Raw genomic sequence first — 25027 nt, forward strand, 5'->3', positions numbered from 1 at the left:
ACATGCATTAATCAAATCTGCGATTTCTCTCTCTCCACTTGCTACCAGTGGATTTAAAATCTTTTGCAATCTGTGTTAGCTTGCTCTACTGCTAACTTAAAAGCAACTCTTTCTGGGCGAATTGATTATCAATTTGTCTTTCAATAGCCAATTTCAGTCTGCTAATGAAATTTTCATAGGGTTCATTGTTCCCTTGTTTGATGTTAGTAAAGGTCTTCTCACCACCTTCGCCGTCAGGGAGAGACCCTATGGCTTGAAAAATTATTTGTGGGAGAAGAATGAACCCTTCCTCAGGCATACCATCTCTCTGTTGTTCCACTGTTGTAAAATTACCAGCTCCATAAAGCTGATCTGGGGTAACATTTGCTGTTCCCTCTGGACTGCCAGCTGTCTCCATTTCTGATCTAACACCAAATATTGAGCTGGAGTTAAAATCATATTCAACAGAGCTTTCCAGTCAGCCGGAATCATTTTATTTCCATAACCAACTGCTTCTAACAATGCCTGAGTATATGGCGTTCTAACACCATATTCTTTTGTTGCTTGCTTAACTTCCCTCAAAATTCTGAGCTGTAAAGGCTTCCACTCCCGCTGGATTTAATGCAGCATCCATGACAATTTCCACTGGATTAAGTTGAACTTCTACTCCAAACTCCACCAAATCATCTCCTGATAGTTCCCTCTATTCTTTGCTTCTTGAATAGCTGCAGTAACTGCATCCACCTGAACCCTTAAAGGTAAACTCTTATCTTCTGACAAAGTATTTCTAGCGCCAGACAGTCCCCCAGATTTATCTGGAGGTGCCGTCGGCGGCAACAAACGATACCGCATGGTAAAGCGGCAAACCTTCTTCGGGGGTGATAGGAGCGGTTGTTCATAAGTAGCTAATGCATCCATAATCACTCTCCAGGTTAACAAAATTGAAGAAGGGGCACGAGGTTCCTCATGCAAAAATTTCCCTATCTTTTCCAGGACTCCACTTTAATACTACCTCCCTCCGGATATGACTTAATATTTTCCAAACATACTGTAGTAAATCCTCAATTTCTTTCTTTCCTACAGCACAACCCCTACTGCCAATTCCAAACCCAAAACTATTCCCAATGATCCTCTCTCAATTCCCTGATGTGCTCTTTCTGAGCCTTGAGAGATCTCCCCCATACTCACGAAAAGAATCTATCTTCGTCCAGCGAAGAAGATGAGGGCCAGTCGGCGTCCGCGACGATGAGTATAGGATGCGGGAAACGTATAGCCTTCAAGCTATCACGTCGGGGTCACCATTTATGGTGGATTGACATTTGAATGAGACACAGGGAACTGTCTCTGAGAAAATGCCAACCCTGAGAGAACTCAGGTAGCAGTATTTATTGAGAAAAACACAAGCAAAATATACAGTATGCATATTCAGAAAACAATGACCTCAACAGGAGATTACTTCACCAGCATGAGAACACACAATCTTGGAAAGTCCCAGATGTTACCTTGCTAGGATGAGATCATGCAGCCACGGAAAGTCTCATGGGAAAGTTTGGAAAGTCCCATGAGAAAGCACAACTGTGTATCTTGTACCTTGAACTTTCACCCATTTTCCTATTCCTTCTAAACTGGCAGAATCAAAACAGAATGAGGCACTCTGAGCAAAGATACTCCTACCCCCACCAAGAATGCCCACATCTTCCTAGACTTACTGCTAGTATTCAAAGGCCTTACAGAAAATGATAAAATGATCAATAAAATATATTACCACAGTCACATGACACCAAGCCACACCCACAAATTAGGCCACACCCATAGAACCAGTTTTTGGTCCCTGGGATCTAAAATAATGATTTTGGTGGTCCCTGAGGTCCATGAGACTTCTTTTGAAGTGCATGAAGAAAAGATTGTTCATCTCCTTAATCTGCTTACAACTTAACAACTTAAGTTAAAATCATGCAAGTTAAAAGGATTTCAGAAATCATTCAATTCAGTCTATCAACCTTCACCCAACAGGAGTTGGGTAATTGGAGTCAATTAGACAAGTTCGTAAGAAGTTTTGATAATTAACTACTATTGAAGAAAAGTGAAAAAGCCATATTAAAAAGATTCCCGTGAATGCTGTGTTTCAAGAGCAGGTCTTATACATAGAAAAAAATTAAATTATTTGAATCATTACATCTTTCTCTTTCCTGCCCTATTTTAACAAACTGCCTGGCCCACCATTATTATTATTTTTTTGCACAAGAAAACCAGTTTCCTTGGACCTTTTTTTTCAAGAAGATTTGCTATTCTGTTTTTCTCTGTGGGAGAACTTTCACATGGCATGCTGTGAATGCAGAAAATCTATAACTACCACCATCTTGATAGATCTAGTTAGTTAGTTAGTTAGTTAGTTAGTTAGTTTACTCATTCATTCATTTATTTGCTGCCCCTCGCATGGATAAGACAATTCTGAGTGGCTTACAAACCATAAAGATAATTATACAGCCTCTATTTAAAATCCTCAGTCAACCCAAAGGAATACCTGTCTCTAGAGAACATTTGTTCCACTGTTAAATAGCTTGCAATCTTAGACTGAATGTTAGGAAAACTCTTCTGAATATATTTTTTTTACATTTTTAAATGCATAAATTCAATTCCTACGTCCTGGAACAATAGGAAGGAAATTATCTACAAAGGTTCTTTGAAGGGAGCTTCGATGTTGCCTTAGTTCCTTCATTCTTCCTTTTAGAATTCTGTTTTCTAGCATCAATCATATTAATTACCCTCTTCTGAATACATTTCATTTTGTTGATATTCCTTTTAAGTTTAATACTCAAAACCAGAGACATCTGAAGCAAAAGCTTTTCTTGATGTTGTTATTTCCAGGCCACATCAGGAGAATTTTATATAGACAAGAGAGATATATATTTTATTAGCAATCCATTTTATTATGAATGTAAAAGTACAATCCATGAAGGACTCCAAACAAATCCAAAGCAAATAGAGCAAGGAAAGATACAGGAAGGCTGATATGGGGAGCAATTAATCTTTCTACTATAATCACAACAGAATTATGAATTCCCTACTGTTCCTCTATCCCATATGCATCCTGATAAAAGTTCTTGCTTCGTTATTGTGTTGTTTTATTAATCTTTCGCAAGAAGAAGATTTTTAGAAATGTAAGCATATATTTGGCCCCAAAAACATGAATTCCAAAGGACAGATTACAGAAATAATAACCAATTACATTTTTTTTCTTTTTATTGATCTGCCTCAGCTGTTGATCTGTTAAATGTAAATCAGCGTAGGAAAATTAGACCTAGAAGTTATTCTCCATTTATTTTCTGCACATAAGGTTATATTTGAAAAATCTGATTGAATGTCAGTGCATAAGCTATATCAGTATGTGTTACTCTGTATTTGGGGATTTATTCTCTCTAACAATCTTTGTTCTGTTCCAGTTCCCAGTTATGAATTGTTAATCGTCTTCTCTGAATTGAAGAAAATATGTGTAAACATTCAGTCTATTGTTGGGTTCACATCTGACATAAAATAGTTTGTGCCATTTGATGGGTGAGCATCAATTGAATAAGTTATAGTTTTTTGGAGTAGTAAACTAGAGTTAGAGTAGTTTATTCTAACCTTATTTATTGCAATTATGGCTTCGTATGTGTGTGAAGAAGAACATATGGTATGGTTTTATCTTGCTTCTTATTCGTGTTCCCCACTCAAGCTTCTGTCTAATTCAATGCAAAAACAATTAAGAAAGGAAGGAAGATAAACCCAAAATTGGAGGCAAGCTATGGTTATTTTGCTTTTAAATCTTGATATGTTATAGACTCTGAATTGTTTCTCATTTTTTTCTGCTCACTCTATTTAAAACCAACAGGTCACATGTGAGTACAACCATAAACAAACAAAACAAAAACAAAAATATCTCATCCCACTTATTGGTCTTTTTTCCTTGAAGGTCAGAATCAGATTTGAAATGAAGTCTCCAGTAAAGACCATTGAAGATTTTATTCGGAGATTCACCCCCAGCCGACTGACCTCTGGATCAAACAGTAGTAGCTCTTCAAGCCTGGCAACCAGCAAATCAAGCCAACGAATTAGCTCAGGTGTTCTTTCCCCAGGGTCTGCAGAGTGCACTTTATTAAAATTAGAAAAGTTCTCCAACTCTTCCCAGCTAGATGACAATGGCTACAGTTCCCAGCAAACCACCTGGACCTCAGAAACTGTGGCAGAAGAGGAAGAACTGCGCTATGAAGCCGAGAGCCCTGATGAAGCTGCCCTTGTCTATGCATCCAAGGCATACGAGTGTGCTTTAGTTGGCAGGCTACCTGACCAGGTGTCAATTGAGCTACCTCACCTGGGAAGACTCACCTTTGAAGTTCTACACATCCTAGGCTTTGACTCCACCCGGAAAAGAATGTCAGTGGTTGTCAGACATCCTCTTACAAATGAAATAAATGTTTACACTAAAGGAGCAGATTCTGTAATCATGGACCTCCTTCTGCCCTGTTCATCAGGTAAAAACTATTTTTAGAGTAAAATATACAATAATCTAAGAATGACTTATCCTGCCATAGTGCTGGTGGAGTTGGCGGAAGTGGGAGAGCTTTGTAAATGTTCGGAAATTCACTCATCGCAGTTTCTTTTATGAGCTCTTCAGGAAAAAAAATCCAATAGGAAGTAAAAAAGAAAGTGGATTTCACCTATATGCCTTTTCCCATGCAAACCAAAATCAAATGTTTCATCAAAAGAACAAAATGTGCACTATAAGATTGCAACACATGCTCTCCCCTACAAATTTGCACAACATACATATCACAAAGTAGTGAAATTTGCATCATAATGCACGTTTCGGTCAACTCCTACAGTCATCCACCTCCCCAAGCACTCAATATATTTTATTACTAGGTATTTTCTGACAGTATATTTTAATTCTGGGGGCATTATATATTTTTCATTGTAGCTCCTGAATCTTCCTTCATTTTGTGGCTGTATATTTTACCCTACCAGTAGTTAATTCAGACAACACTTTCCATTCACAGATCACCATGCTTTTAAAGTTGAATATGACTCTTAAATCTGTTGGACATTCACCTGAAAGTGTGTAAAGCTTAAATCTGACATAAAAATGGAGCCATGCAAACTGCCGTGCTTCTCATGGGACCCTAATAAAGTTAGCACACAGATTGTACTTAACAGTTATATTTCTGTTCCAGGGGGTTGGAGAGAAGCAGCAGAAATCTTGATGTGTGGTCTTCTTCTTTGTACATGTTGAGTTCTTGAAATGGATGCCAGAACAAGACTACTGCTGAAAATAACTTAATTACAGCTAATATTCAGAACTTTAATTGAATTTAAGCCAGTGGATTTTTGCTATTTACTTATGATCAACCCTCTTTGGAACTAGTTTGTTCGTGTGATACAGTATAGCATGATAGGCTGCTCCTTTCTTGTTAGCATTAGGAAGAATTATCTGAATCTTCAAATGTGTCATTGTGTTAAGAAGCTCCTAATTGCATAGTGAGAATTCTTGAGAAAGGTTCTGAAAATTGAATTTTGGACCATATCCAGGATTCATTTTTCATTTGGTTTAAATGCTACTCATAATTGTACACAGACATCTAAAGAATGTGTGTGGGCATATATTTTGACTGGACTACTAAAGCTAGCATAACTTCTTCCAGTATTTCAGCTTGCCCTTACTCTGACCTTCCTAAACTGATAAGGCAGGGCTCTTAATTACAAAAAAAATGTAGTTAAATTCATGCTTTATTCTTTCGGTACAATATGAAAAAGTTAGTGGTGGAATTCACCGTGTGGCAATATAAGGAGATAATCCTTACTTCTCTTCCAGATATTAGGAAGCTCCTTTTAATTTTCATTCTTGAACACCTGCACAAGGTTACTCTAAAGATAAACAGATATTCTGAGGCAAAGAGATGTTTGAATGTCACAAAATGGCCAACTGATATGGCATAGCCAATCACAAAATACTGTTTACCTAAAACCATGCTAATGAGATTTCCTGCCATTATCCCCTAGACTAGGGCTGTCAAACTCATGGCCTGTGGGCCAGATGCATCACACGCTGGCAACACCCAGGCCCAGTTTAGCAAAGGGGGGAAGTCCCAATATGTCACATGACGGCACCGTGATGACATGAATTTGACACTCCTGCCCTAGACTGTTTCCATACCCACCACGCTTATTTTCTTTATCATTATTTATTTATATTTATTAAGAATCTTAAATACAGTAAAAGTAAAATCTAAAGGAAAAAATAGGACAAAGAAAGATGAAAGAAGGATAGGATAGGATAGGGAAAGGGGAAAGGAAGGAAGAGAGAGAGGGAGGAAGGAAGGAAGGATTATGAAATATAATAATTTTCTATCTCCTCCCCCTTAATTTCTCCAGAAATTCCTTCAACCCATTATTTAATTCTCATCTTTTCAATCATTAAATTCATAAATCATGATTTTACTTTTTTTGTTTTCACAAAAAAATCCATAAAGCTTTGCAGCCTTTTAAAAATGCCCTTGTTGTTTTCACTCTGATCAAACAGGTCAGTTGTGCCATTTCTGCCAGTTCCAATATATTTACAATCTATTCTTCCATTGATGGACAACATATTTATTTTTTACAAAATTGGGACAATTATTGAATACAAAATTGATACTAGAGATCTGCATTTGTTTTGTAGCATGCCCACTTCACATTAATTTTGTTCAAATTGATTTTTTTTTAAACAATAACCTGGCAAATATCAAGATTAGTATCTATAGCCTTGAAATGTGTTAAATATAGAATAAAAGTGATCTAACTTCAATAACCACAGAGAGGCAAATTAGGCAGTTAAAATAAAGGGATGGGCTTATATAGTTACCTATAAATCAACAGTGTGTATTTTTTATCTGTATATGAACGTACTGTGAGACAGAATACATATATATTCTGTGTTTGTGTGTATACAAACACGCATACCATTGCTTATTTTAATATTTAGTTTTTTAAAAGCATTTTTGGGGTTTTAGAATGATCTTTTGATATCAAGGGTTTTTTTAATTTGTGAAGTTATTGAGGCTATTTGCAGAAGAAGAAGAAAAAGGAGGAGGAAGGGGAGAGAGAGGAAGAGGAAGAAGAGGAGGAAGATGGGAAGAGGGAGGAGGGAGGAGGAGGAAGAGAGGGGGTGGCAGGGAAGGAGGAGAAAAGCTCTTTGTTTAATCATGGACAATTCTATGGACCAGCTCTCTTCACATATTCCAATCTTGTATAGTTTTTTATTATTATTACTGCCATTCCAAGCATAACTGCCTTTACCCGAGAATTTGATTGCACGACATGGCTAAAATAAGTATGGCGGAATTTTTTGATTTTGTCTTCCAGTGATATATCTGGTTTTATATGCTCCAGTATTTGCTTCTTTGTCATTTTTGCTGCTGTGGAATACACAGGAGCCTTCTCCAATACAATAGTTTTCCTGCTGTCTAGTTTTTACAGCTTTCACAGTTGTAGGTGGCTATGATAGCATCTTTTGCGATTTTACAATTAATAGTACTTGCAAATACTATTAATGAATACAATATATTCTACGGAATGAAATGCTAATGAAACAAGACACTGAAATAAAAACAACTTTTTAGATTTGGTAGTCAGATCAGATTGTTTCCTGTGACACATTTGCATGGTATGTTTGCATGAAATGTAATCTTCAGATTTTTGACAGATGTTTGTTCTGGCACAAATATCTTGCCATAATTATTTTAAAATTTCTGGAAAAGCTGGAGAAAATTACTTCAAAGGTTTTCTGTATACAGTATTTAATGAAATGTCAAATGATGAAGCAATGAACCTTTTTTGCCTTTTAGAAACCAAACTAGAAGAAAGTTACAGGATTAAGAAATGTAGTTGAAGTAAACTTTTCTGATGAGGCTATTTGTATTCTGGGTAAAAGCATCCGCCTCGATGCTTGTTTTTCTGACCATGAGAGTTTTGCTGGTGCAAAACAGCTCAATAATTAAAGCTTATCATGAAGGAGTGTTTGAAAGATTTATTGGGCACCCCTGTGCATTCATCATATCAACACTTAATATTTTAGCTGGTATAGACCTTTACATTATTAAGTATTATACTAGATGGTGTTTTTAAAAGTTTTACTTTTTTTGCTTGATAGAAAAACCCTTTTTTTTAAAAAAATGAAAACATAATTAAGGGGTTTTTTTTTGTACCATAAAGTCAGGGCTGATTCCTAACAATTACCTGGACAGGTTCTTTCTGTATTCTTGGCAAGATTTCAAAAGTGGTTTCCCATTTCCTCTTTCCTGGAGCTGAGAAGGAGTAACTGGCCCAAAATCATTCCGCTAACTTTGTTCCTAAGGCAGGTCTAGAACTCACAGTGTCCAAGTTTCTCTTCGGGACTCTTTAAAATGGCTCTCAGCATAAGTATTACATTTCCAAAAAGGCAGCTATTGCAATTAATCACAACTAGTGAGGCCTTCACTGTCTATGCTTTGACCGTGTATATAAGCCTCTCCGTCTGTCTACCTGGCTGGCTGGCTGGCATATATAGTGCTCTCCTAATTCTACATTAATCTGAGCAGTTGAATGGTAAATAATAAAAATGACATAGAAAATCTCAGAGAAAAGGTATGCCATATACTTAAAATAATTCATTTGAACAACACAAACTTGGAACTTCATAGGAGTTAGCAATTCTGAAAACCAAAGGGTTTCATGTTAAAACAATGGATTAGTACTAAATTTAACTGTTCTTTTGTTATTTCTAGATGACGCCCGAAACAGGCATCAAAAGAAAATCCAAAGCAAAACTCAAAGGTTTCTTAATTTGTATGCTGCTGATGGTCTGAGGACATTGTGCATTGCAAAGAAAGTAAGCCCCCCCCCCAATACTTCCTAATATATATTTTTCCACCCTGTTGCTCAGCATCCCAGATGACTTGGCCAACTCTTAAGGACTTTTGGAGATCAAGTCGAAGACATCTGGAAAGCATTTGATTCAGAAAAAAATCCCGAAGTGTATATTTCAGGGTACTTTTTTTTAATCTGGGGTGGAGGGATGAATTTATGGTCACAATCCAAAAGGGCACTAGGAGATAGTTGATAGCGTTCGCATTAGATTGGATTATGATCTATACATTCTGTAAATGTTTGCATTTTGATTTTTCCAAAAGGTGCTGAGCAATGCGGACTATTCTTGCTGGTTAAAAAGTCACATTGAAGCAGAAGCCTCTATTGAAAACCGTGAGGAGCTGCTCTTCCAGTCTGCCAGCCGTATAGAGACGAATCTTCACCTGCTAGGTATCTTGGCATCTAAGCCATATATTAATCATTCGCTTACATACCCTGTCCCGTTTCAGTAAAGTCAAAAATATCATTTCTCGTTGAGCTATTACCTGTGTTGGAGGACCAAACAATTAGAACCTTCTAATGTTTAAGAAAAAATAAAGAAGAAAATGACATTTGAAATACAGTAGTAACTTTGATAAATGAAAGTGTAACTGAACTCAGCTGAAGTAATGAAACCATCTTAATTTAACTAAGCCATCTTAATTTAAGCCATCTTAATTTAACTAAGTCCTAGAGCAGCCTTTATTAAGGTAAGAGAACTTACTATAAGCTGGGCTGTATAAGTGTTGCAATGATGCAGGTTGATCAACTGTCCTTTCCCACACAGCTGGAGCATGTGTGTCTAGTACCAGCCATGTCTCATATATGTTACACATCTTATGATATCATCATGCCAGTTCCCCAATATATGCAATTTATATGATGTCATCATCATGATGCTTTTAACATTTCTTGTCATCTCCCCAGGACACTCATGAGTTTAAAATACTTTAAAAATCCAGCAATAGAGTTTCCACATCCTCTGAGGTGATTGATTCCACTGTAAACCATTTCTGTTACCAGACAAATTTCCAAAGTTTTCATCCAATGTCTTTTGCTTTATAAGCCTTATAATGCACTTTTTCTGCAAGATTGTGATTACTAGCATGACATGTTTCTGATTACACTATGTCCATTAACCCTAAAATTGCAGCAAAATCATCTCCTTTGTCTATAGTTAGTAACAGTGACAATTGAAGGATATTTTAAATGATTTCGTTCCAGTTTTGCTGCTGGCATGTTGTCTTCCTTTTTAAACCATATGTTTGAAGCATGGTTTCTGTTTTCTTTTGCTTTTGTCCCAGGTGCCACTGGCATTGAAGACCGTTTGCAGGATGGGGTCCCAGAAACCATCACAAACCTGCGCAAGGCTGGCCTTCAGATATGGGTTCTAACAGGAGATAAACAAGAAACTGCCATTAATATTGCTTATGCCTGCAAGTTATTGGATCATGATGAAGAGATCATTACTCTGAATGCTGATTCAGTGGTATGACAACATATAGCACATTATCATGCAATTCTAATCTGGTGAACCATAAGCAATATACAGTATGTTATGGTGAACTCTTTGAGATAGATCAGATGAATAAACCAACTCAACAGGAAGACTGCCTAATTTATTTATTTATTTTATTTATTGATTTGATTTGTCAATCGCTTACAAGATAATAGGTATAAGTATAAACATGAGTAAGAATACAGGAAATAGGTACGAATAAATGGGGACAATAGGACGGGGATGGGAGGGACGATTGTGTACTTATGCACGCCGCTTACAGACCTCTTAGGAATGGAATGAGGTCAATAGTGGATAGTTTGAGGTTAAAGGAGTGGGAATTTGAGGATGTAAACAACAGTCAGGTACTGCATTCCAGGCATTGACCACTCTGTTGCTGAAGTCGTACTTTCTGCAATCAAGTCTGGAATGGTTTATTTATTGATAATTTATTGAGATTGATTTAACTAACAGAATATAGGTCGTCCTCGATTTACAACCATTCATTTGGTGACAGTTCACAGTTACAATGGCATTGAAAAAGTGACTTATGACCCTTTTGCAACTTTATGACAAGCAAAGTCAATAGTGAAGCCAGATTCATTTAACAACCATGTTACTAAATTAACAGCTGCAGTGATTCACTTAATAGCTGTGGCAAGAAAGTTGTAAAATGAGGCAAAAATCATTTAACAATTGTCTTGCTTAGCAATGGGAGTGTTGGGCTCAATTGTGATCATAAGTCAAGGACTACCAAGCTTGTGCTGCTTGCAATACTGCTTGTGTTTTCCCTTCCCACCTTTTTATACCCCACTGAGTCAGGAAGGAGCCAGCATGAACTTCCTCCTAATAATATCTCCTTTCTCGGGGCTTAAGGGATGCTTCTGCCCTTGTTCTTTGGCTTCTGAATGGCTTCTGAATATTCCTTCAAGGCTATCTCCACATCTCTCTACAATTATCCATCTACTGGAAAATATGTCTGAAATACTTGGAATACTCATCTCTAACGATCTAAGTGCTAGAGCCCACTGTAACTACACAGCCAAAAAGGCATTAAGAGTTGTTACCCGAATCCTACGTAGCTTTTTCTCTGGTAATATCACACTACTAACTAGAGCATACAAAACATTTGCTACACCAATACTTGAATACAGCTCATCAGTCTGGAACCCACATTGCATATCTGATATTAGCACAGTTGAGAAAGTCCAGAAATATTTCACAAGAATAGTTCTCCACTCCTTTACTCGTTGTAGAATACCTTATGCCACCAGACTTGAAGTTCTAGACCTAGAAAACCTTGAATTACGCCGTCTTCAGTCTGATCTAAGTATGGTATATAAAATCATACATTGCAATGACTTACCTGTCAATGAATACTTCAGCTTCAACCATAACAACACAAGAGCACACAATAGATACAAACTCAAGGTTAACCGCACCAAACTTGATTGCAGGAAATATGTCTTCAGCAACAGAGTGGTCAATGTCTGGAATACTTTACCTGACTCTATGGTTTCTTCCCCAAACCCCAAAAACTTTAACCTTAGACAGTCTACTATTGACCTCCCTTTCCTAAGAGGGGGCGTGCATAAGCGCACCAACGTGCCTACCGTCCCTGTCCTATTGTTTCTCTTATTCTTCTTTTATTTTTCTTATATGTACCCATTTCATGTATTCATAACTATGTATATACTTATACCTATAATCTTGTAAGCGATTGACAAATCAAAATAAATAAATAAATAAAAATAAATATCAGATTTCTTCACAATTTTCAGTTAGCACATCTAACATGGCCATGCTATTCAATATGTTTGGAGGGCATAGGATTGAGAAAAGCAGTCCTAAAGTATTTTGTATACCTAAGCACAAAGCCAGCTGGGTGACCTCAGGCCTCAGTTTCTCTCAGAACTAGGAAGGACAAACACACATTTGAAAAACCTAAAATCTATCTATCTGTCTTCTCTATCTGTCTATCTAATCTAGCTAGCTATCTGTCACACACGGACACACACTGTACATATCACTTGTGAAACAATTTAATAATTCTCACTAATGGAAAGAGGAGTAGTTCTGCTTTTCTTTGTGCCAGAAATTGTGTTTAGTTCTTAATTCTAATTAATTCTAATTTATAAACACATTAATATTTTCAACAAAATGAAAGCATAATTTTAAAAACAGTGCTGCAGCCATCTAGTCATTGCCATTGGAATACTTTCCTTTCTTAATTGTTTTTGTTGTTTTTCTAACTAGGAAATGTGTGCTGTGATGCTGGAACAACACTTGAATTTTGTAGAGTCTAAATTTTACAGTGAAACAACAGAGAACTTTCTTCAGAAAACACAAGGAGAGTTTACCCCCTTCTCTGTGTCGTCATCGCTTAGCAAGCCCAACCTGGGCCTAGTCATTGATGGGAAGACCTTGGCTTATGCTCTGGACAAAGGCCTGGAAGACAAATTTCTTACATTAGCCAGAAGGTGTCGCTCTGTGCTATGCTGCCGTTCTACTCCCATTCAAAAAGGGATGGTGGTGAAACTGATCAGAGATAAACTCAAGACAATGACTTTGGCCATAGGCAAGTATCCTGATTTAATGAATATTGGTTTGCATAAGCATCAGTGCAAACATTCCCTTTTATTTGGATATGAGCCCTGATCTTTATTCAAGCCAATATATCCATAAGTCTTATGCTTGCATTGCTTGGATTTTGTTCTTTCGGTCATGTAAATGGCTAGCCTGCATGATTAGATTTTTAAATGTATTTGTAAAAAAATATATTAATGTCTAATATAAGTTTCTGCATTGATGTAGGCCTGAGGTTTTTTAATGTGATTTTTTGAGGTTTGAATGTAATTATATTTCAAAGCCATTTGAAATGTGCAAAACATAAAAAAAAATATTGTGTTTAATGTGGTCAAGGGGATAGGGAATGACAGAGAGAGACACATAATTCTGAATTGTAAGGGGGAATGACCTTTATCAAATAATAGCAGATGTGTGAAACTAAACAGAGAAAATTAAATTGCATAGGACTGTCCTATTTGAATCCTCCATAGCTATTGACTGATTTGTTCTGAGGCCACTATAGTTTAACGGTTAGGGGTGTGAACATCCTCATTTCTCTTCGTAGAAATTAAATTTTGGTATTATACTTCTGTGGCAGATGTCATAATGTCATGGAAGGTATGGGCTTGCTAATTTGCTAACTGCTCAGGGACTGTACTAGCAGTAGAGAACAGTTACAAAAGGAAGAAACCAGATACTTATAAGAGAAAGAGGTGTTGAAGAAGCCTCAAACCAGCAGCAGTTGATTTGTCTGCTGCTTTATGCTCTTTATAATTTTAAAAAAAAAGGCTTTTAGAACAAAAGGCTGGTGCTCTGTTTTTCTTTCAATGGATGCCATGTACAACTGAAAGGTAAAATCTTTTATCATGGCTAATAAGGTCTATGCTGTATTTTCCAGTTAAGGCCACTTATATATATATATATATATATGAGCTGGATTGATGTTCTCTTTCTTCTCCTCTCCCTCCCTCCCCTTTCCTATTTGTGGATAGGGAATGGATGCTTAACTTCAATAGATGGTCAACTTCTTACTCGTTTAACTTAGTTTCTAAGTGTTTGCACTCGAACTTCGGACTCTTTGTGTATTTCTAATCGTAGCATCTCATGTCATGCAGGCTACTGCTTGCATACCTTTGAAACTAATCAAGTAAAAATCCAAAACATTGCATTTCCTTGAGTGCATCTGCTCTTTTATCATTCCAGTTCTGTGTTCGGAAAACATAATCCTCAGCTATAGGCTTACTTTTGAAATTGGAGAAAATATTACCAAGCAATTTGCATGATATGAACATATGCTTGGTGAACTCAGTATCAAATTTGTTCTAAGAAGGCAGTCTTTCCTTGTTAAATCTCAAGGGAAAGTAATGGGTTATATTCAGATTTATTTAGATTTAGAGTGAAATAGACATTGTCAATCCTGACTATTGTTTCATCCATTTCAATGGGACCATTCTAAGTGTGGATATTCATGTTTGGGTTTGGCGTTGTTTTTCATGGCAAAAGTAGAAAAGTGTTCCTATGGACTGTTATCTGAAAAGGAAGCAGGAATCTCAGCATATAATATAGCACATAGCATTTTTAAATATGAAATTGTCATCTAAATAAGTCTTCCATGATGTTGGACTAAAATTCAAAACTATTGTTGCCATAATTGGAAGAGAATTCTGGAATCAAGTATTCTGGAATAGGTATTAAAATTCTGGAACATCTGGAGAGTTTCTGGTTGTGGGACAACTAACTTAAAGTATACCAAGATTGCTACAGTGGAATATATCATATCCTGGATATTTTTTTCTGTAATCTTTGTAGCAAATACAAGAACAGTCATTAGCAACACCTATTAACAAAAACTGCACTTTCACTTTATAATCAAGGATCTGAAAATAATAGAAATGAATTTCTAAATGGCAATGACATTCCTTTTCGAATCTGACCTATGCAGAGAGAAAAAAAGACAGAAAAATTGTTTTTCTGCCATTTCCCCATGCAAAAATGATTTGGGGGTGGAGTATAGAGTTTAGAACTCTGCAGAGATCAGGGTTCAAAAGCTAGATGTGATTCATAGCACATTTGAGTGTGTGCATGATATCTGTCAGGAATGCCTTAAATGCATCTTTTTCCATGGCGATGAACAAATAAAAGTAAGATGTTTAGCAAATATGTGTTGTTTTATAACACAATACTATAATGTCATGACCAGCATTTTAGAACAACAAGAAAAGACAGGACAGCTGATCTGACAATCTATTTCCAGTAAATCCTGGAAATTAGACTTCAATGTTACTAGCCACAATCGTAGGCAGGAGGTATATCAGGGGTGTCTAACTTGCATCATCACGGTGGTGTCACGTGACGTATCGTGGCTTTTTTCACCTTCGCTAAACTGAGCGTGACTGTGGCCAGCACCTGATGCATCCAGCATCTCCTCAGGCCGCAAGTTTGACAGCCCTGAGGTACATCTTTGAAAAGCATCCATTTTCTCTGTAACTGGATAATTGGATACAACATTAATTGTAAGCATACAAACAAATAAAAACAGATTATCCATGTCCTGTTCTGCAGGCTCTGCTTGTTTTGTTCCCAGAATTAAATTTGCTACTTCTTCAAAGTAAATTCCAAACGTGCAATATTTGGCATCACCTTTCTTATCAGCATCTAGAACATATATTTGTCATTTTTCATAACAATATTTCTAATTGCCCAATCACTGCATGCGAATAAGGTTTCCAAGAAATTTACTGTTTGGATATTGGTTCATTCATTTTCTCTTTTGAATGGATGACAATTTTGCGATGAAGAGCAAGTGCAAACTGTATTTTATATGTCATTTAATGGCTATACATTGTTTTAAGATGATTTAATTTGGCATGAATCCCATCTATATAAATGGGACAGATGAGGCTTTGAAATTATAGTTAGTCTAAATTGTAGACATTCCATTCATGGATAGCTTATCTCTCTCACAATTTTCTTGATTTAAAAGAGCAGTCTTTTCTGCTGTTACCTGTCCTTAATAATCACTACTTCACTTAATGACAAGCAATATGTTTTCCATTTGTTACCAGGTGATGGGGCTAATGACGTCAGTATGATCCAAGTGGCTGATATTGGTGTGGGGATTTCTGGTCCAGAAGGCATGCAGGTAATTTATGTTTACTGACAAGTGCAGGGTAGAGTTAAGTCCATATGTTTCTGTCTGTCTAAATATACTCATCTTGTTTGTTAGCTGCAACAGGCTGATTGAAGCAAATTTCAGAGGCCTTACTTTCTGCTTCAAGACTGATAAGACAGATGTTAAATAAAAGTAATTTGCTAATTTATCTATTTATTTTTTAGCAATCTCTTTTCTACACCAGTTACATTCATCTATCTAATAAGACAGCTTTTGCACACTGAAAAGTTTCTCTTCTTTAACTCCAGATTCCTTTCTAGGTTCTTGTAAAATTATCTCTCAACAGAACTAGAAAAGAAATACTAATTTGTATAGCTAAGAAAAAAAATCTAGACAGCACATGATATATGACAATAGATATCCATACCTATTCACAATTATGCTGATATGACAAAATTTACAAATTATTCCTTGAAGAAGTCTACTCATATTCATATTCTCATATTCTTAAAGCAGCTGTACTTTTTTTTCCTCACATGAAAGCTAAAAAAAGGCTACTCTTTTTGCATTGTAGAGAAGAAATAGACTGTCACAAGGTCTAAAATATTTCTTCCATATCATTTTAAACATGTGCAGCCCTAATAAATATACCTGTTAAGCCTGGATTCCCCAACGGGTGCTAAGGAAAACAAACTAAACAGAATGTACAGCGAAGTCAGATAGGAAGACAGGTAAATGTGTGAGATAAGTTTTCTAGTTAACACGCAGTAAAAATACAGATACGCTTGTGCTATCAAAAATATAGTTTATTCCATTTAAGAATTATAGCATAGTCAAAATAACGGTCCATTAGTCATATATCAATTTCAGTCAAGTCTTGTCGGGGATACTCTATTTGCAAAGTCCGTGTTGAATAGCCAATGTCAGTTCACTTACAATAAATCAGTCCAATCTTTATCTTCTCTCCGTTGAGAAAATCAACACTCCTTTTTCTCTCCCCGTTCCAGCAAGAACGCAGTCATCAATCCATCCAGTAATTAGGGATCAGTAAGCCAGAGAGAGAGAGCTGCAATTGCCTCGCTTCTTATATAGTGCTTTTACAACCACACCCTTAATTACATTCTTGCAGTTAAAGTTACACACACTTTAACTAACAAACCATGATACCTTATTTATTATTTTTACCCAAACCAGTTAGGGTAAACAATGTTATCCCTAACAATACCCACTTATGAATGAATGAGCCTTCTTTTGTAGACAATATTAATAAGCAAGTTAAATGACATTTTCTCTTTTTATAAACACCATGGACTTTCATTTCTATCATTTGTAAATCAGTGATATCAATGGATTTCTAACTATACCACCTAAATTGTGATATGTCATTTCTATAGTTTAAAAAGTATCATTCATAAATAATGTCACTTTTAATTGTTCTTGCATTGAAGGCTGTGATGGCGAGTGACTTTGCAGTTCCAAAATTCCGATATTTAGAGAAACTACTTCTTGTGCATGGCCACTGGTGTTACTCCCGACTTGCCAACATGGTGCTGTATTTTTTTTACAAAAATGCAGTAAGTATATTAGTTTGAAGTTATCTTTATTCCTATATCTTGTTCCTGGATTGCAACAAGCTGAAAAGCTTACCTGTGGTTCAGAGGTGGTATTCAGCAGGTTCTGACCAGTTCTGGAAAACCAGTAGTGGAAATTTTGAGTAGTTTTGAAAACCAGCAAATACCACCTCTGCCTGGAGATTTTACAGTATCCTTCCCCTGCCACACCCACCAAGCCACGCCCACAGAACCGGTAGTAAAAAAAAAATTGAATCCCACCACTGCTGTGGTTCTTTCCCTTTGATCTCAATTAGTAATTATATCGTGTGTCTTCAGAACTTTAAACATTCAATATGCATTCCAGTTAAATCACCTCAAAAAAAGAATTTTGAACAGATTGCAATATCCTAGCATGAAAGGCAACAAAAACCTAAAATCTGGAGTTGGTGTTGGTTTTCAGTAGCTGTCTAGAACAAATTCACATTGATGGTTCTGAACTAGAACTTCCTATATCATCCAGACCTCAAATGGCCAAGAGATGTGTCCCACCATAGTCCATAAAAGCAATTCAAATGTTGTGATCTCCTTAATGACTGCATAAAATCTGAATGTTAACAGTATGTCTATATTGAACAATTGTGCCATATTGATAGAACACCATTCTTTTTAAAGTTATAAGATAGTTTTCTGGATATAATTATTAAACTCTAAGTTTTCAGAAAAAGTTATTGCGGCTGAGATGTATGATATATTGAGTGCAGCTGAGATCAGTGCCAGGTAAAAATCATACCCATGCAACAAGTTTGCTCCTTAAGGAGAGTGTGACCTTTTCCAAATGGACATGTATCTCATATCCAAATTACTGTTCTACCGTTCTATTGCTTTGATTATGCTTCAGTAAATCATTCTTATTAGTCCAATAATTACTTCATTCATGGGGAATAATGCCACATTTTACCACTTTTTCAATAATCTTCCTGTTACAATCATTATTTATGAAACTAGAAGGGAAAAGAGGCTTAGGTAAGAAAAATGCAAGTTAAAGCAATGAGATCCATCTGGCTTGGTCCATAAGATGCAAGAACCTGTAAGACTAAAAGAAGATCTTCTTACTTTTGGTAAAGTTAGTCCTTTATAGTTCTGTGGTGATTAGTGGCTAATAATTTATGTAGGTTTCTTACAACAGTATTTCACTTTCTTTTAGAACCTTTTCCAATACGTTATAAGCAAAGGAACTTTTTTTTAAAAAGTGACATCAGCATTCATTAAAGAAAATAGAAAGGTAGATCAGGTTAGACCAGACTAAGGAACCAATGCCATATAGGTCAGGAGTTTTATTTTAACTGCTATAATAACAGAATCTTGCAAGTCTGATCGTGCTTCTCCCCTCCCTCCTTTATCTCTGTGAGAACTAGAGAGTTCTCTTTTCTGAGACATTTTGCAAGTTTCAGTTCAGCCCCCATTAGGGTTAGGGTTAGGTTAGGGTTCCATCTCACTTTAGCCTGGTAGTGACACTTTCTCTTATCCATCAAGGCCATTTTCTTAGGGAAGGAAGGAAGGAAGGAAGGAAGGAAGGAAGGAAGGAAGGAAGGAAGGAAGGAAGGAAGGAAGGAAGGAAGGAAGGAAGGAAGGAAGGAAGGAAGGAAGGAAGGAAGTTCATAAACATTAGCAAAAGAATGTGGCAGAAGATTAGGATTGTGTGGAAAAGTGGGAAACAGTTGAATTGGAAAACAAAGCCAGGAGAAGGGGTAAAAGGTAACATGGAGGAAGGAACCAGTGATATGCAGCGAGTCAGAATTCTAGTTGCTGTAATAGATACTCTAATTTCAAGTGCCCCATTCTATATCATTCTAAGGAATAAATGCTATAATTACACATTATCCCTTGTTTTAAACGTTTTTGGTCTGGCAGTACTTGTTAAAATACAGATGGCTGGCATTTACAAGACATTCACACAGACCCTGCTGTGTGACAGGGAATCACGTGTATAAATTTGATAACAAGAATAAGATGTGCAACTTAGGAATACTTTATGGAGCACATTTGACAGATTTCAGCTTTACAGGATCCACCATATTATTTTTAACTCTCCAATCAGCCAGAATTTATCACACCGAATATGAAAGCAATATCAGCTTCAAAATGGGGCTTACAACAACAAAACCAGACTTAATTTCCTGCAGCAAAATTGGAAGGATACACTGGAATGACCCAATTGCAAATGAATACAATTATATCTTATAATCATATGAAGCTAACCATGCACCAGGAAAATACAACAATAAAAAAAAAAACTGAGTCAAAAACAAGTCTTTCAAGAGCTACAAGATATGCATAGCTGCTTTGCAGTTAGAATGGTCTTTCTGATCCTCTTAATCTATTCATTCAGTTTATCTCTGTGTGTACTTAATATGAAATGACCACAGATCTATACATTTCAAACTGGCTCGCATGTAAACATGGATACATCACAAAATGCTGCATGATGACAGTGAAGAGAAACATCCTTGTTCCAAAGTAAATTTGAGCCAGTCAAAACCAATACTGCCCTCTTTTTTTCTATCACATAAAATCTAATGCATAAAATCATCAGAAAAGTGGACCGATTTGATATGAAGCTTCGGTTTGCCCTGCATCAAGTAAAAAGAGACAATATAAATGATGTTACAAAATATTGATATAAACAGAATAAAACAACAGTTAAATTTAGAAAGCCTGAGGAAAAAGAAGTAAATGAAAGATACTCCAAAATCATCCTAGTGGTTGCTAAAGGTCATTCTAATGGTCTAGAACGGGGGTGGGAAAACGATGGCCCTTTATGAATTGTTGATTTCAGTTCCCAGAATTCCTGATCCAGCCGTGGGAGTTGAAGTCCACAAGTCATAAAGGGGCCATTGTTCCCCACCTCTGGTCTAGAAGGACATTCCAATAAGGAAGCCCGGGTAAGGACTTAGGTCAAGAACTCAGGCAAACAAGGTCAAGATTTGAAAATCTTCAAACATTGTAGCCCTCAAGCCAATTAACAATCATAAAGGTCAAGGCCACCATTGGAACTGAACTCATAAATAAAACAAGCATGCACTGTTAAGAATTGAAGTCTCCCTTGCCAAATTCAGTCTAGTTATGGGAAGAAAAGCAAATTGTGATTACTTCCTCCACCACAGTATGAAGCCTATTCTCCATGAGGAGGAAAAGGAAAAGGTTGATTATCCACGTCTTCTTTAGGAACACAGAAATAAATTCCTAAAAGTGCAGTTGGGTTTTGTAGGCAAGACTTCAGAAAGAAGTTTCTCCACCAACTCCCATTAAGGCCGTGGATCTGAACGTTCTATTCCCAGAAAGAGATTGTCTTCCCTGATACTGATTTGGCATTATAATTCATCCTCAGAGCCCATTTTCTTAAAAACAGTTCATGGTGACATTCATGGCTCTGCAGACTGTTCTAAATGTAGATTAAAAGCTGTTCTTAATGTAGGTATAAAGCAAAAATTAAATGTTTTTCTGATCAAGTAACTTTCTATAATATCACATTTATTAAAACTGCATATATCCATCATCTTCACCTGACAAGAATGATTATAGCTTTTATGCTATTCTGCTTTTCAGTTGCATGAAAAGAAATGTATGTATGTATGCATGCATGCATGCATGTAAACACACACACATACACATCCAATTCTTTAAGGGCAAGACACACACACTCATATATGGAAAATTATACATTAAGCATTTTTTTTGCAATAGGCATGAGATACAGTGAGGGAAATGGTTAAACAAGTGTACAATGGGTGTCTACTAAGTAACTTGTATACATCTAGAAATGTTTATGTCATTAGCATTTTTAATAGCAGGTGTACATTAATTGTTTTGTTTCAAACTCGGGACAAAATAATCCAACATTTGAATTTACTTGAAAGATTTTGAGTCATAGCAAACAATGGAAACATGTTATTCCTTTAGTTTTATTTTACAGAGTAAATGGGATGGTAGTCTATAGTGAGTGCTATCTAGCTACCAGAATATACATTTCACTTCTTTCAATGAAGATTGATTCCCCATAGCAGATTACACCCCATAACAGTACTCTACTCTCATAATTGAGGTATAATTTACAGCTCTTCACTCCATTTGATTATAACAAATTAATTTTCGGATGAATCATATCTAATATTTGTTGCAGATCATTCCGATTTTTGAGTAAAATTTGGTACTTTACTACACAAAAGCACTTGTAGATCATGCTTCCAAATCACACATCTTACACCTCTACCATTTCCATAAATATTCTTTATGCGTTTATTTGTAAATATACTAACCAATAAAGGAAACATTACTTATCTTTGTCTTATTCCCTACTTGATATTGAACTATTTTGTTAAACGTTTCATTTGGTCTCATATGTGCTTTATTTTCCATAGACGGTGTATAATCACATTCAACAACCCACCTGCAACTCCAAATTCACACAGAACAAACCATAATACAATTACTGTCTCTAAATCAGTAAACTCACAATAAACTTTCTTTTTCCCAGAAATATATTTCTTAATGATAAATATTTTTGGTGACAAATAACTGTTGTGTAGAATATGAAATATATGTAAAGAAAACCCAAACACATTAGCTTTGTCTGATTAAATTCTTACATGATACTTAAGAAGAAGAGAACAAGTGATGTCATTTTCAGTATCAAACTATCTTCTCTCTCCCATTATTGGGAAGTTGAGCCTCTTTTTCTTCTTCAAATCAATCAGTAGAGAACCAAAATACAGACAATGTCTGTCCAGGTAGTCCTCGACTTATAATTTTGTTGTGACTTCAGCGGTGACAAAAGTCACTGAAAACAGTGACTTATGACCGTTTTTCACACCTACAACCATTGTAGCATCCCCACATTCACATGTGGGGGTTCAGATGCTTGGCAACTGATTCATATTTATGGCAGTTACAGTATCCCAGGGTCATGTCACTGGTGGGATTCAAAAAAATTTATACTGGTTCTGTGGGCATGTCTTGGTGGGCGTGGCAGGGGAAGGGTACTATAAAATCTCCAGTCAGAGGTGGTATTTGCTGGTTCTTCGAACTACTCAAAATTTCTGCTACCAGATCTCCAGAATTGGTCAGAACCTGCTGAATACCCACCTCTGGGTCATGTGATTCCCTTTTGCGACCTTCTGACAAAGTCAATGAGAAAGCCAGATTCATTTAACAATTGAGTTACTAACTTAACACAGTTAACTGCAGTGATTCACTCAACAACTATGTCAAGAAAGGTCATAAAATGGGATAAAATTCACTTCACAAATGTCTCACTTTGCTACAGAAATTTTGGGCTCAGTTGTGGTTGTAAGTCAAGGACTATGGTGAGAGATTTGGCGGTATGTGTTGAGTCAAATGAAAAACTAGAGTTAGACTTATTTTATGAAATTCAATATGTTCATGAAAAAAGGAGATATTCTGCTACAGTTTTATACATAAATATGCTGCTTGCAATTACTAAAGATTGATGTTTTGCTCTTTTTCTTTTTTCTTTTTTTTTTAAAGATGTTTGTCGCCCTTCTTTTCTGGTACCAGTTTTACTGTGGATTTTCAGGGTCATCAATGATTGATCAGTGGTACCTGATCTTCTTTAACTTAATGTTCTCATCTCTTCCTCAATTGATTGTTGGAGTTCTTGATAAAGATGTACCTGCAGAGACATTAATTGCTATGCCTCAGCTCTATACAAGTGGCCAGAAGATGGAGGTAAAAATGTGTTCATTTCTACATTTTTCAAGTCCTAAAATGTGACATAAAGATCATTCTTATTTTTTATTTTATTTTAGAAAAAACACTAGAGTCTCAGGATTCTTGAAAAGAATAACATTAAGGCCCATCTAATAGTCCTCTGCAACATATAATGATATATCATGTAACATAATTGTTATTTATTTATGTACAATATTTATATAGCCACTCATCACAAACTCTGGGTGGCTCCCAATCAAAAATTAAAATAACGAAAACTATATTAAACTATTAAAACCAAATACATAAAAACAAAATCTAGTGCCAAATCAAACTTTGATGTGCAGTCACCTCACCTTATTCCTGTACTTAGGCGAAAACCAGTTCTTTAGTGCTTTAGAATGGAATGGAATGGAATGGAATGGAATAGATTTTTTTATTGGCCAAGTGTGATTGGACGCACAAGGAATTTGTCTTGGTGCAAATGCTGTCAGCATACATAAAAGAAAAGATACATTCGTCAGGAGTCAAGAATCATAAGGTACAACACTTAATGATAGTCATAGGGTACAATAAGCAATCAAATTCTACTAAGAAAACTTTATGGAAGACTACTAAGGTAGTGGCTTGCCAAACTTCAGGAAAGAACTAGAAGCATGCTCACACCATCTAGCCAGTGGGATTCAAATTTTTTTACTCTGGCTTGATGGGCGTGGCAGGAGAAGGATATTGCAAAATCTCCATTCCCACCCCACTCCAGGGGGAAGGTTACTGCAAAATCCTGTTCCCTCCCCACTCCACTAACCTGCTTTCCAGCTCCATTCTCCTGTGCAGGGCAACAAAAGAAGACCCAGCCGATCAGCTGGGACTCGGGAAGCAGAGAATAGATGGGGGTGGGGCCAGTCAGAGATGGTATTTGCCGGTTCTCTGAACTACTCAAAATTTTCACTACCGGTTCTCCAGAACTGGTCAGAACCTGCTGAATACCACCTCTGAATTGCACCCTGAAAGAAACTGGAAGCCAGTGCAGCTCAGGCCACAGAGGTGTTAAATGGGCAAACCTAGGGGTACCTATCACAGTGTGCGCTGCTGCGTTCTGGACTAGTTGAAGTTTCCAGATAATCTTCAGGGGCAGCTTTAGGTAGAGCACATTGCAATAACCCAAGTGGGAGGAGACCAAAGGCATAAGTGACTGTGACCAAGGTCTCCAGAAAATGAAGCAGAAGATGAATCTGTGGAAAAGTGGCCCTAACCATGGCTGCTCCTGGTCCTCATGCAAGGGCCGTGGATCCAGGAAGACCGTCCAAGTTGTGCAGCAGCTCAGTCCAGGGAAATGCACCCAATCCAGAGTTAATGATGTAATATCATCTGGACCTGGGGAGCAAAAAATCCATAGCCGCTCTGTTTTGCCAGAATTGAATCAAAACTGACTCCTCACCATCCAGACCCTTTCAAATTCTAAGCACTTGGCCAACACTGTCCAGCTAGGGGTGGAGATATATAATTAAGTCTCAGCAACATACTTGTGACATGAGATCTGATACTGATGGATGACCTCCCCTGGCGGTTTCATGTAGTGGTAAAAAGCTCAAGCCCTTGGACACCTCACGTTGCAGGGGTCTAGGATTCCACTGCTCCACTGCCAACACCAACTGGAACTGGCCACAAAGAAAAGAGGGCAACTATTGTACC

General features: G+C 36.7%; 1 protein-coding gene across 1 annotated transcript in view; it reads left to right on the forward strand.

The window, feature by feature from the left end:
• ATP10A (ATPase phospholipid transporting 10A (putative)) overlaps window positions 1-25027 on the forward strand; it is a 142860-nt gene that overhangs the window by 108727 nt on the left and 9106 nt on the right. Inside the window, exons 10-17 of the mRNA XM_026666962.2 lie at window positions 3932-4490; window positions 8757-8860; window positions 9162-9288; window positions 10182-10366; window positions 12632-12953; window positions 16009-16085; window positions 17504-17629; window positions 23153-23353. Of these exons, the coding sequence (XP_026522747.2) occupies window positions 3932-4490; window positions 8757-8860; window positions 9162-9288; window positions 10182-10366; window positions 12632-12953; window positions 16009-16085; window positions 17504-17629; window positions 23153-23353 (1701 nt within the window). The remainder of the gene's footprint in view (window positions 1-3931; window positions 4491-8756; window positions 8861-9161; window positions 9289-10181; window positions 10367-12631; window positions 12954-16008; window positions 16086-17503; window positions 17630-23152; window positions 23354-25027) is intronic.

This window comes from Notechis scutatus, chromosome 5 (genome assembly GCF_049901735.1).
Source record: "Notechis scutatus isolate UNSWTSFEM ecotype Mainland chromosome 5, rNotScu1.2, whole genome shotgun sequence".
NCBI classification, from domain to species: domain Eukaryota; kingdom Metazoa; phylum Chordata; class Lepidosauria; order Squamata; family Elapidae; genus Notechis; species Notechis scutatus.